This window comes from Hydractinia symbiolongicarpus, chromosome 2 (genome assembly GCF_029227915.1).
Source record: "Hydractinia symbiolongicarpus strain clone_291-10 chromosome 2, HSymV2.1, whole genome shotgun sequence".
Classification (NCBI taxonomy): Eukaryota; Metazoa; Cnidaria; class Hydrozoa; order Anthoathecata; family Hydractiniidae; genus Hydractinia; species Hydractinia symbiolongicarpus.
Window position 1 is genome coordinate 18,030,836 of NC_079876.1, and position 14,453 is coordinate 18,045,288.

The 14,453-nt window shown below is 38.7% G+C and overlaps 1 protein-coding gene across 1 annotated transcript in view; it reads left to right on the top strand.

The window, feature by feature from the left end:
* The window catches only part of LOC130629772 (putative ubiquitin carboxyl-terminal hydrolase 50), a 39,215-nt gene extending 26,085 nt beyond the window's left edge, over nucleotides 1-13,130 (top strand). Inside the window, exon 2 of the mRNA XM_057443111.1 lies at nucleotides 10,241-13,130. Coding sequence (XP_057299094.1) covers nucleotides 11,110-12,342 — 1,233 coding nt within the window. The 5' untranslated portion in view covers nucleotides 10,241-11,109 and the 3' untranslated portion in view covers nucleotides 12,343-13,130. The remainder of the gene's footprint in view (nucleotides 1-10,240) is intronic.
* Nucleotides 13,131-14,453: the final 1,323 nt, after the last annotated feature.

Sequence of the window (14,453 nt, forward strand, 5' to 3'; positions counted from 1 at the left end):
GCGCTGCCTTACAACAATGTCTAAGATTTCTGGATTGAGTTCATGTATAGGAGGCACAAAAACTTTGATAGCATTTGTATCATATTCGTTAGAAGGCTCTCGTACTAGCATCATTGGCATTTCCATGCCAACAAGAGGCCTAACTTGAAAAAAGTGAAACCCGTTAACTACACAAAACGTTATGAAAAATGCTCCATTTTCTTCGCTATACCAATCTTGGCGAGTACGAAATTCGCAGTAGCTATCTACATACATCCTACTTTCAGCATTATTTAAGTTGGCCATGTTTTAGCTTCGTTAAACAAATAAGAAAGTTGCGCTGGTACAGAAAACCTTATATTGGCGCGAAATAACCTTCTGATAAGATATCATAGCTTAATTAGTCTAGCATAGCCTAATTAGCAGATAGAAAGTCTTTTGGCCTATAATTTTTAGTTCCGCGAAGCAAATTACATGAAATTTTACTTGACCAAAGACGACTTGACAGGCCACTGGATAGCCAAAAAAACATGGCGCAACTATACGTCGTTTCCGTTATATTTAACAAAGAAGATAGCAAATCCCCTAAATAGGAAATACTCGCCTAAATAGTCTATGAAAAATCTCCTAACTAAGCTACTAGCCTAATTTGGCGTGATAGCCTAATTTGCGGTTATCCCTGACTGCCCATGAGCTTGTTATAGATTGCAACAGACCTTGTGTGATCAAAATCGATTTTCCAGCCACAACCTTTTTTCCCCATTTCTTTTTCGGAGAAAATTGGACATCGCCTTGTCCAATGCCAATTAAGAGCTTGATGTCATTCGTTACATGCTCTAAAAGTGACCGTTTACTTTTATGCAATTCCAAAGATTCTTTTGTGTCTAACAGTGCACCTACTTTGAAAGCTGGCACTTGAAAAGGGGATAATGCAGTAAGAATAGAGGCAAAGGTGAAAGTATAGTCAGTCGTAGGAAGTCAGAATCAACAAATCTTTCAAGATTTCGATTTTAAAGCAGTGCTTTGCTTTTCGTAAATTGATGTCAATCACAGCTAAAGATATCAATAAGAAAGCCAACATGGGCCAAGCATTGCAGTTGCAAGTGCAGGGTCAATGGACGAGATAAGATAATTACATAAAAACGATTAGTTCATTCTTGCCATGCCCCCACACTTGCTTACCTTCTGCTTTGCTTCTACTTTCCCTTCCCTAGCAATTTAAAGGGCTGGAATGTTTGTAGTGAATCTGCTTGCTCGTATGTCCAGACAAGTATGTACAACAGCACATGTTTTTTTAGGTGCTTCCAAGGTTGCTCTATCACAAGGAAGGTTCACTTTCTGACACGAAGCTGTGGTTCCCAAGCATTTCTTATCTGAAGTTGTCCTGGAAACCAAAAAGGACCTTAAAATGTCATTTGTGAAAGCAGGTAGCTATTCCTCCGGTAAAAGATCAAAAGCAACTGGTCTATTCTACTATGCTAGAGACTGGGTGATTTTAGCAGATTTGAATAAAGGATTTGTGTTTCCTGGCCATATTGCAATCCCATCCCTCAGGCCAGACAACTAAATACTCTAATTGTTTTAAGCGTGTCATCATTATTGAACAAACTTGTCCTTGCGTGAAAAACATGGGATCCTGCCATACCACCAAGGTTGAGGTAATGCATAGCAACGGGTGGTTTTCGCATCGTGTTGCAGTAGAAGTGGGTTCTAGGGGCTACTCTTCAATGTGTCTAACATGCTGTTTAAAAAGTCTTGGTTTCGACAGCACATCTGCATTATTAACAACCCGCAAGCTTGGCTACATAAGCATGAAAGCATTCTCTTGCATTTGAATTGCACAAGTTCACCACAGTGATCAAAAGATCTTACGCACTGCAGTCCGTTAACATTGCCACGACCAACGGATAGTATACTTTATCAAAATTTCTCGTCTGTTACCAAATCCAATTAAAGTCCATCTTCACCCATCTCTCCCAAAAACCCACAGAAGACAATTTGGTTTGATAAACAAGGGGAACACACTATGCAAACTCCATTTTCCAAGCATTACCTGTTCTTTCCAGACTTTAATCTCAATTAACATGAGAGTCCTCTTTGTCATCTCCTCCAGTAAAGTCTGTGGTCCTTAATATGTCTCCATGACCCTAGCGGTTTTATTTACCCCAGCTGATTTATGTTGGTCAGTGCACCGTGAAACCGGAGTTTGCTCACTCCTCTCTTTGTATAGAGACACTGTAAGAAGCACAGCAAGGGGGCTTGATATCATATCTTGTCTTTGGGCTTAACGATCCCACTTATTACCCCAGTCCAGTAGGGAGGCAGAGTTTGCTCACTTTGCTTTCAGGATTGACAATCCTGCTGCCCTTAGTCATTTTAGAAGAAGCTTTGCAAGGGGGTTAGATTTTCTTATCTGGTCTTCGTGATGTTACGCCCACGCATATTACCCCAGTTATGACAGGCTGGTACTGTCATTAGGCAGGTCCACAGCAACAATTATCTGTGTAAGGCTGAGTGTTGGAGCTCCATAACACATGTGGAAAGCTACAGCCAGGGTCACAAGTCCTGGCGCACAGATAGTTGTTTGCTTCTTAAACACATTCTCTAAAGAATAATTTTAAATTTATCCGTTTAAGGATATTCACGTTATGATAAGTTTTATTTATCTCATTTGTACCTATTCAATTCATTTTGAATTGCTTTAATATTTATTGTTTAGTGTTGTGTTCTGTCGCTGTTGTATTTTTCTGCCTTTTACGGTCAATGTTTTTAGGAAATCCATGCAAAAAGGGGGATTGTGCTTTTTTGAAAAATCTCTAGAGGGTTGCAACCTCTAACTATAGTAGAACCAGCTGTCATTAGACAAGAAATATCATTACAGCTAGCTGTTTTGTCACCTCATCATCAATTACTAAATCGCTCTTGTTTACCAATTGATCCTTTCAATTTTCTTACGAGCGCTGCAAAACAGAATGCAAGCTCTTAACAATAACGCGTTTTATCACAGTCACCAACAGGATGTGCTTGAGATTCTTCAGGCTGTTTTTGGCGAGCTTAACAGATCTTACTCTTAAACTTTGCAAGGGGGTTAGATTTTCTTACCTGGTCTTCGTGGTGTTACACCCACGCATATTACACCAGTTACGACAGGCTGGTACTGTCATTAGGCAGATCTACAGCAACAATTATCTGTGTAAGGCTGAGTGTTGGAGCTCCATAACACATGTGGAAAGCTACAGCCAGGGTCACAAGTCCTGGCGCGCAGATAGTTGTTCGCTTTAACTTAAACACGTTCCGTTAATTTTGAATTTATCCGTTTAAGGAGAGGTGACTCAGCTAGACATTTTGGGTACATTGGTTCAGGAATATGAGTCGAAACCCTTGTACTCTTTACAGAAGTCCTGTCCTACTCTCTCTGTCTGTTTGTTTGTTTAATTTTTGGGCCAACTACCTCCTTGGAAAAAGGAAGAAATGTGTTCCTTTATGTGAGCATATTCTTTAGAGGAGCAAAACCTCTAGAATTTAAATTTTAAGACTTAAGTTTATCATTGTGCGTGCACTTTGTAATTTTCATTCTTTTCTTCACGTTATGATGAGTTTTATTTATCTCATTTTTACCTATTTAATTCATTTCGAATTGCCTTAATATTTATTGTTCTGTGTTGTGTTCTGTCGCTGTTGTATTTTTCTGCCTCTTTATGGTCAATGTTTAGAACCAGCTGTCATTAAACAAGAAATATCATTACAGCTAGCAGTTTTGTTACCTCATCATCAATTAATAATCTTCTGTCTGTGATCACAACATCGTCATGCAACTCCTGTTGTTTCTCCACTTCGAACTTCTAGATGACAACAAGTGGTTCTGCCCTCCGTGTTCATCGCATGTAGAGGCCACAATTTAAACTCAAATGCCGACGCATATCACCCCAGTAACATCAGGCTGGTCCTGACCAAGGCTGGTCCTAAACATCAATCACCTGTGTAAGGCTGAGTGTTGGGATCCCATAATACGTGTAAAGCTACGGCCAGGTTCACAAGTCTGCTCTTATTTATAGTTTTGTATTTATAGTTTTATATTTATTTGTTTCTTTCTATCTCGTATAGCAATTTGTAACTGTCAGTAGGTGTTTGTGATGTAATGAGTTCGCTCTCAGCCAATGTATGACATATCATTTAACAACAAATATTCGTTAGCTGCCACTATTAATCATTCGGGCACCCTAGGAGCAGGTCACTATTGGGCATTCATTAAAGATCGCAGCTGTGGCTCATGGTTAAGATGTGACGATAAAGCAGTTGTTAGAGTTGCACCATCCGATATGTTCAGAATCAGTAAGGACCTGTTTTCGTCGCCTTGGCTTCCCTAACAAGCCTTTACGTTCCCTCTTAAAATCCCTAACTTTTACCTCCATGAGTGCTTCTTTGTACATCTTGATGTCTCGAAATTCTACCACTTGGGTTTAGCCTGAAAAGGCCGCAATCGTTCCTGAAGTTTCTTCTGGTATAAATATGGAATGTAAGAAATCAAAAACCCCTGAGAAATCTTCCGCAATTCACACAAAATCTTGTAAAATAAAAAACTCAAAAAACTTGCTACAAGGTCTTCCAAAACAACAGTCGCATTGCCATCTTACCCTGATTTTAGGAATAGCGGTCTAAAAAACTTGGCAAACACATGTTATGCAAACTCAATCTTACAATGTTTTTATAACCTTCCAAAAGTTAAAGAAGCCATTTCTGTCAGCAAAACAACCTCAAAGTTAGGTGAAGCATTTGTAGGTGTTCTTCAAAGTTTGGCTGTTTCTAGAAGTCCAGTTGATCCCTCCCATTTTTTGCGTGCTATGAAACATCATATCTCAACTGCGAAGGGAAGTGCATTTAATATCTTTGCTCAGCACGACGTCCCCGAGGTTCTTGAATATCTTCTACCTGGTCTGTCATTAGACTTTCCATTTCTTGGAAGTCTTTTTAGTATTGGCATCAAGACATCAACCACTTGCAATTCATGTCATATTACCAGCTCCTCAGAAGTTGTAGCACCATGCAACCAACTTTCTCTGCACCCTACGTTACAATCTTCCTTAGATAATTTCTTTAAAAGCAAGGAGTTGTCAGACACCAATGCCTACTTCTACCATGTTTGCAACGCTCATCAAACGCCTGTGCACCTCGGTAAATGTCGAAATGCAGGACATTTTAACACTGCCAATGACATCTACAATCCAATCTTGTGTTAGCAAATTTTTAGAACCGGAAATTCTAACTGATGGAAACAAGTGGTTTTGTCCGCAATGCTTTGCACATAGAGAGAGTACTAGAGAAACGCAAATCAGCAGGAGTAGTGAAATCTTATTCCTGCATCTTAAAAGGTTTTTAAAACATGGTGAACATCTGGTAAAAGACAACAGAGTTGTTGAATGTGTTTCTTTACGTGACTCTCTCCTGCAACTACCTCTCGTCAGTGATACGGACACAATGTTTAATCAGAACTACTCATTGTTAGCAACAATTAATCACTCCGGTACATTAACCGCAGGTCATTATTGGGCTTATGTTAAGGATCCTGCCACAAATTCTTGGTACCACTGCAATGATAGAGCGGTTTGCAAATGCTCTCCACCTATTCTCAACAACAATTCATGTTATATTCTTTGTTACGTTCGCTGTTGATCCGCTTTTTCTTTCTTTCTTATACATTTATCATTACGTTTATAAAACCTGTACTTCCAGGGTCATGGGGGAGGAAAATGTAAATCCGAGCGGTTTTATATTACCCCAGCTAGTTCATTCGAACCAGTTTGCCGTCAATACCCAGAGGGTAAAGAGTTCAGCTCACTCTTCTCTGGTAACTTAAAAGAAGCTTAGCAAGGGGGTTTGCTTTCAGCTTGTCTTTGGGTGTAACGACCCCACTTTTTACCCCAGTTCAGTAAGGTGCCCAAGTTTACTAACTTGGTCTTCAGGCTTGACAACCCTGCTGTCCTTAGTCAAAATATGTACAGGCTGGTCCTGTCATGACAACCTCCTGTGTAAGGCTGAGTGTTGGGGCCCTGTAACACATGTGGAAAGCTACAGCCAGAGTCACAAGTTCTGGCGCACAGGAGGGTTTTATATAATTCTTTTTTTATATTATATATTTTTGACATATACATTTTTTCCATTTGTGTTTGTTCTGTAACCAGTCCGTTTATGTTGTTAGATCTGTCTTGTGTCGTATTGTTTGTGATTGAAGGATTGTTTTTTCTCTTTATGATTTTCTCAGTGAATAGTTATAGGTCCAAGTTGGACAGTACTCATGCTTGTAATAAGCAAGAAAGTGTATTCAGCACCTTCTTCTGGGAGCCTAATCCCAATTTTATTTACATCCACCGTCCCTGTAGACAAGATACTTCAGTGCAGCTTGCTGTATTGTAAACCTTTTTCATCATGCTCTAGTTGAAAAAGAGGTAGTGTCGTGCGGTTCCCTTCTCATTTTACAGCTAAAATGTTTTGCCAGTGCCAACGGCCTTGTGTCAAAAATTGCCTCTCGTATTACTGCATACCCTGGTACCCTTTCCATTCCCTTTTACCATAGATGGAGAAGTGAAATTTCGTAAAAATTTTCAATTAAGAGCTATTATCAACCATTGCTGAAACTTAAATAATGGTCACTACACAACCATAGCCTTGGACCAAATGGTACACAGGTGGATACATTGCAACGATAGAGCAGTAATTTTCTGTGATGACCGCCTTGTTAACAGTCACGAGTCATATATTTTCTTTTTAGAAGAGCTGAGATAAGAATATTTTAACCGGAATGAGTCAGCAAGGGGGCTTGACTACACTCAGTCTTGTCTTTGGAGAGTGACGACTCCACTTATTACCCCAGTCAAAAATAAAACAAAATCAAATAAAAATTAAGTTAGCAAGGGGGTTTGATCATACTAGGTCTTGTCTTTGGAGAGTGACGACTCCACTTATTACCCCAGTTAAAAAAAGTATTAGCAGGGGGGTTTAATCACACATGATCTTGTCTTTGGAGAGTAACGACTCCACTTATTACCTGAGTTAAAAACAAAGAATAGCACAGTTGAACAGAAAATGTTCAAAGTTTACTTTAGGAAGATATGGATGTCTAGTTTCTGCTGATGACCGTCCGCGGAACTCTTCGAGGTGACCCAGCTAGACATCCAGGGTACTTAGGTTCAGAAATATGGTTCGAAATCTACCTGCCCTTAGTTAAAGTTCTGTTCATCTTTTCAAATGTGTTGTGTCCTTTTATTTTTTTATATATTTTTAATTAATTCCTTGTAAAAAGGGAGAATTGTGCTTTTTGAGGCATGTTCTCTAGAGGAGTACAACCTCTAGCTTATTTCCAAAGACCTAACAGGTTGAATTCATCATTGCGGTGGCTTGCCACCTCTTTGTAAATTATTTTCTCTGTTTTTTGTGAAAATGTAAAAATTGTCTGATTAACGTTCACATAAAAGGGGGAGGGTTATCTTTCCCTAGCGGTTTTGTATTACCCCGGCTGTTTCTGTCACAAGCAGTCTACCGTGAACCTAGAGTTTGCTCACTCTTCACTCTCTTATAGAGTAATCATAAGAAGCATAGCAAGGGGGTTCGACTATGTCTTGTCTTTGGGTGCGACGACCCCACTTTTTACCCCAGTCCAGTAGGGAGGCGAAGTTTGCTCACATGGTCTACAGGGTTAACGATCCTGCTGTACCCATAGTTATTCTTGTAAGAAGCTCTGCAAGGGGGTGTGAAATTTCTCTTTCATGTCTTCGTGGTTTTACGCCCACGCATATCACCCCAGTAACTTCAGGCTGGTCCTGACCAACGCTGGTCCTAAGCATCAATCACCTGTGTTGGGATCCCTTAACACGGGTAAAGCTACAGCCAGGTTCACAAGTCCTGGCGCATAGGTAGTAGTTTGCCTCCTTTTTATAGTTTTTATTTATTTGTATATATATATACGTTTTATGTCAATATATGTTGTTGTTGCTTTTTTCTTGTTGCAATATTTGTATTGTCCAGAGGGTTGTGTTTTCAATTAACTTGGTTGTACAAACCATCCTTGTAAAAGGGAGATCTTGCTTTGCATAAAGATCTTTAGAGGGTTTAACCTCTACCACTTAAAATAAGAGTCATTAGACTAGTCGAATCACTACAGCTTGCTGTTTTGTTATCTTATAATCAAATTTATAGAGGGTCTTTAGTTCAATTGCCTTGATTCTGCAGACTATCCTTGTTTATTTACATCAACGTGTCAATGTTCCGTTTATGTTATGAAACATAGTAGCCACCAATGTTTTTTGTTTGTTTGTTTTTTTCTCATTGATAACGTTTTTGTTCAAAGCCCAGGCTGGCTATTGTTAAATACAAAAAGTACACTAATTTTGGCTATTCTCAGCCTGATTTGTTCTTATTTTGTTCTGAACACAACCGGAGACTTTAGCCTCATTTCATATTCATAGAATTTGTGTCTCGATATATTGAATTATATGTTCTTTTTAGCCTTAAAATGGCGGAACTTCGAGAGAAAAATGTTTAAAAGACACACAGCTTTGAACATCCTCGCGCTTTAGAATTTTGAAACTAGGAAAAAACACAGCTAAGAATCTGATGTTCTTGTGTTTGAAAATTGAAATCCTCTTACGGTCCCAGAAAATTAAAAGATTTTGTGGTGTAATACCATAACTCAATATAATTATACTTTACGAGAGTATCGTGTTCATCAAATTCGTAACGCAAAAAGAAAATTATAACAATAATCAGACTGACACTCCCCCGTAGTGTTGCAACACGTCCATAACAATGAAAGTGAAACCTTATTGATTATAACATTGACCTTTTATGAAAGAAAGCTTTCTTTTACAGATGTCATTATTAGAGTAGAAAAACGTACTTAAAAATCATATTTTATTTTTCCTCAACTCCGTACCTCTATGAAATTCGCGAAAATTAAATGTTGCGAAAATAAAAATCGCGAAATTGTCCCAAAATTTTTATCGCGAAATTAGAAATTCGCGAAAATTTCTGACTATAAGGTACCTTGTTCCTGCAGACTTGCTTGCCATGCCACCAAACCTGTTGTCGTTCTGTTCGCTTAACATGGCGAAGCTGAAGCAATCATTGTCACCTGTTGACCCTTCGAATTTTCTCTGGGACCTTGAACGTCAAATGCACTCTGATGGCAAAGTGGACTTCCAATTTAATACTCAGCAAGATGTAGCAGAGATTTTGTTTGTGGTTTTGGACGCCCTTAAGGGATTTTCCCCGATTGCTGCAGATAAAATCTCAACTGAAATCTCAATGTCCATAAGCTGTAACACCTGCCTGTGCACCTCGGTAAATGTCGAAATGCAGGACATTTTAACACTGCCAATGACATCTAAAATCCAATCTTGTATCAGCAAATTTTTAGAAACGGAAATTCTAACTGATGGAAACAAGTGGTTTTGTCCGCAATGCTTTGCACATAGAGAGAGTACTAGAAAAACGCAAATCAGCAGGAGTAGTGAAATCTTATTCCTGCATCTTAAAAGGTTTTTAAAACATGGTGAACATCTGGTAAAAGACAACAGAGTTGTTGAATGTGTTTCTTTACGTGACTCTCTCCTGCAACTACCTCTCGTCAGTGATACAACACAATGTTTAATCAGAACTACTCATTGTTAGCAACAATTAATCACTCCGGTACGTTAACCGCAGGTCATTATTGGGCTTATGTTAAGGATCCTGCCACAAATTCTTGGTACCACTGCAACCATAGAGCGGTTTGCAAATGCTCTCCACCTATTCTCAACAACAATTCATGTTGTATTCTTTGTTACGTTCGCTGTTGATCCGCTTTTTCTTTCTTTCTTATACATTTATCATTACGTTTATAAAACCTGTACTTCCAGGGTCATGGGGGAGGAAAATGTAAATCCGAGCGGTTTTATATTACCCCAGCTAGTTCATTCGAACCAGTTTGCCGTCAATACCCAGAGGGTAAAAAGTTCAGCTCACTCTTCTCTGGTAACTTAAAAGAAGCTTAGCAAGGGGGTTTGCTTTCAGCTTGTCTTTGGGTGTAACGACCCCACTTTTTACCCCAGTTCAGTAAGGTGCCCAAGTTTACTAACTTGGTCTTCAGGCTTGACAACCCTGCTGTCCTTAGTCAAAATATGTACAGGCTGATCCTGTCATGACAACCTCCTGTGTAAGGCTGAGTGTTGGGGCCCTGTAACACATGTGGAAAGCTACAGTCAGAGTCACAAGTTCTGCCGCACAGGAGGGTTTTATATAATTCTTTTTTTTTTTTTTTTTTTTTTTATATTTTATATTTTTGACATATACATTTTTTCCATTTGTGTTTGTTCTATAACCAGTCCGTTTATGTTGTTAGCTCTGTCTTGTGTCGTATTGTTTGTGATTGAAGGATTGTTTTTTCTTTTTAAGATTTTCGCAGTGAATAGTTATAGGTCCAAGTTGGACAGTACTCATGCTTGTAATAAGCAAGAAAGTGTATTCAGCACCTTCTTCTGGAAGCTTAATTCCAATTTTATTTACATCCACCGTCCCTGTAGACAAGATACTTCAGTGCAGCTTGCTGTATTGTAAACCTTTTTCAAGCTCCACCTATGATGTTCTTCCTTCTCCGAGTAATTTAAGGCGTTGGCGTATATGTACCGAATCCTTCTGTTTCTTGTGTGGAAAACAAGTCTGCACTACAGCTCACATTTTAGGGGCCTGCAAAACGGCTTTAACACAGGGTAGATTTACGTTTCGTCACGACTCTGTCTTGCGCGAACTTTCACAGTTGATCACCACGTTTTCCTAATCTATTTCCTCTCCTGTAAAGCACCTAAATAATGTAAAATTTGTTAAAGCAGGTAGTCACTCATCTAGCAAAAAATCAAAACCGGTAGGCCTTTTGCATCTTGCCACTGACTGGTTATTTCTTTCAGATTTAAATGGTGAACTCATTTTTCCTGGTCATATTGCCATAACATCGCTTAGACCAGATCTTGTCCTGTATTCCAACAACAACAAACGTGTTATTTTAATTGAACTTACATGCCCTTGTGAGGAAAACATGGAAACTTGGCACTCCAAAAAGCTCTCTAAATACATCCCTTTGATAAATATCATCGAGCATAATGGATGGCACGTAAATCTGTTCGCGATCGAAGTGCACGTGGATATTGCTCTCGGTCAGTTGCAATTTGTTTAAAAAGATTGGGTTTCCCAAACAAAGAAGCTTTTCAAGCCGTCCGGAAATTAGGCGACATTTGTATGAAAGCATCCTTCTGCATTTGGCTAGCCAGGAACTCAATTTCGTGGAACCAAGGCAGCTGCAATCTTGTGCCAGGCTCAACATCTGTGCCTACCCCTCTATTGCCAAAGGTTACAAGCCCGCAGCAACAACAACAGCATCAACAACGAAAACCAACTGTGGATAAAAGTTACTCACACCCGGACCCAGAACCGCCTACCAACAGCACTCCAGCAAAACCAACTCTTGCTGGTCTGATTAATAAAGGGAATACATGCTATGCTAATTCTATCCTGCAAGCATTATCTGTAACTCCTGCACTTTGGTCACAAAGTGCATCGGAGTCCTCTTTTGTTTCCCCCCTGGCCAAGTCCGTCTTGCTGACTATGTCTCTGTTGTCTAAATCCACCCCAGTTGTAGACCCTTCCGCCTTTCTCCGAGCGTTACAACGTAAGATGTCCAATGCTAGGAACAACCCATTCAGTATTAACACACAGCAGGATGTTCCTGAGATTCTACCTCATGTATTAAACGAGTTGACATGGCCATCAGTTATCGCTAACAATATTATTACCAACAAAGTAACTACAACAATATCTTGTAATTCATGCCTCTTGTCTTCCAGTAGGGAGGAAAGTATGTCCATTCTGCCACTCCCTGTTTCAAACAACATAACAGGCTCCATTAAAGCTTTTTTGCAACCAGAATATATGTCTGGAAATGACAGATGGATGTGCCCACAGTGCTCTTCCCTTCAAGACAGTACCCGGGAAACTGTCTTCACCCAGTGTGGAGATATACTGATCATCCAACTGAAAAGGTTTAACTGTATCCAAGGAAGATCTGTGAAAAATAATAAATTTGTTTCTTGCCTCGCCCAAGGTCACGACACCCTAAAAGTTTATTCCCATCCTGCGGAGGATATATCATTCACAAACCAATATAAATTAACCGCCACTATTAATCATTCAGGCACACTGGCGGCTGGTCACTACTGGGCTTTTATAAGAGATCAGGGTGTTAATACATGGTTAAAATGTGATGATAGGGCAGTGATTAGTGTCAAGCCATCTGATCTAGATAACTCCACAGTGTATGTGTTAATTTTTGCCAAAATTTAAATAGTGTGAATTCGCACTAAAACAGGAGTACATTATATCAAAAGGGGGAGGGATCTCTTTTTCCTAGCGGTTTGAAATTACCCCTGTTGTGTGTTTTACATACAGTTTACCGTTATTCACGAGTTCGCTCACTCGCCGCTTTCCTAGAAAGCAATTATAAGAAGCTTAGCAAGGGGGCTTGGCAATTGCCTTGTCTTTGGGTGTAACGACCCCACTTATAACCCCAGTTCTGTAGGGAGGCTAAGTTGGCTCACTTAGTCTACAGGGTTAACGATCCTGCTATACCTGATGTTACGAAGAAGCTATATAAGGGGTTTTCATTTCTATCTTTCTTGTTTCCGTGACTTTACATCCACGTTCATTACTCCACTGTCTTCAGGCTGGTCCTGACTTACGGCTGGTCCGAAGCAAATGGCTGGTCCAAAGCGACAACTACCCGTGTAAGGCTGAGTGTTGGGATCCCGTAACACATGTGGAAAGCTACTGCCAGGTTCACAAGTCCTGGCGCTCGGGCGGTTGTCTACTCATATTTATAGTTTTATATTTATTTATTTATTTTTATAGTAAATTCTTTGTTGTATTGTTGTCGTTATGTCTGTCTTTTGTTTTCATGTTGTCAGTTTTTGTGTACCGACCGTTAGTTGTACGTATTGTATTGTGTAGAGAGGGTTGTTTGGTTCAATTACCTTGAATCTACAGATTATCCTTGCAAAAAGGGAGATCTTGCATTGCGTTTTGATCTTTAGAGGGTGTAACCTCTACAATTTTAACTTCAAGGGTCGTTAGACCAGTTCCATCATCACAGCTTGCTGTCTTGTTATCTCAAAATCTTTACAAATTGTGACCATTGCAATAATCTTTGATACGAATTCTACCTATGAACTTATATGCTATTTAAAGCATAAATTGAAAATCTAGTCGAAAAATCTTAAGCATATTGAGCTAAAGCTACAAAAAAAAAATTGTGAAAATTGCTAGTAGTTGAAATTCGTTGTAACGCTTGCAAGGCCGAAATAATCAAAATAACTATTGGAAATAATAAGGAAGTCTGTTCAGAAACACAAAAAAAGATATATTAAATGTATAAATGTCATTCATAAATGAGTTAAGTCGAAAGGGCTTTTTCTTTGTTTTTTTGTAAATTTATACATTTAATGTACCCCTTATGTCTCTGATCCTTTGACTGAGAGCGTTTCGCAGCTTGGTCCCAATTATGCGCCTCGTCTCTTGTTCGTTCGCATCTTTAAAACGCTCGTTGACAGATTCTAGAGAGAAAGAAATAGCTTATTTCCAGATAAATAATAGATTTTTATAGAAACGTAGTCAGTAAATGTTTGAGAAAAAGATTAATAAACCTAACGCGATCATTTGCATACTATGTATTAGCAAAAAGATTTACTGAAAATTATCATTATGTTTGTAAATGACTGTAGCACAGTAGAACATTCTTAAAACATTAAAACTTAAATCAACCGTACCTTTCTCAATCAATCTCTCTATCCAAAAACCAAGAAAAAAAAACACCATACATAGAAGTGTAACAACGTAATACACCAGCTAATCCACTTACCTACTATTATTCTATAAATTAATTTCCCTTCCAGCAGGACTTTGTCTTTTTTCCCTTTTAAATTGGCTTGCGCCATGAATGTAGTGGTGAAGATCCTGACGAAAATTAAAATTAAAGGTAAGTAGAAATAAACTACTCAGGAGAGTGTATCATCATCACAACTGACACATCTATCATTTTCATTGTCAGAAGGATTGGTAAACAGGTCATGTTGATCATTATCTTCACCGTTTAAAATCTCGTTAACTTTTTGATTAACCAATCTCCTTTCTTTGCGGGAATCATTCATTGCCGAAAGTGACAGTATCTGAAAAATTAGTTGAAGGTTTGTTTAAAATTTTAAAAACAAAATGTACATATAAATTTTATTTTACCAAAACATGTTTTCATTAATTAAACCAAAATTTATATTAGTTTTTAGTTACGCTCTTTATGTATGTTGATATTATGTAAACATGGCATAACTGAACTTTCTGCGGATTAAAATCACTCTGAAACACCTGGACAGTGTCATGAATTGTAAATATGAAAAATTGACTTT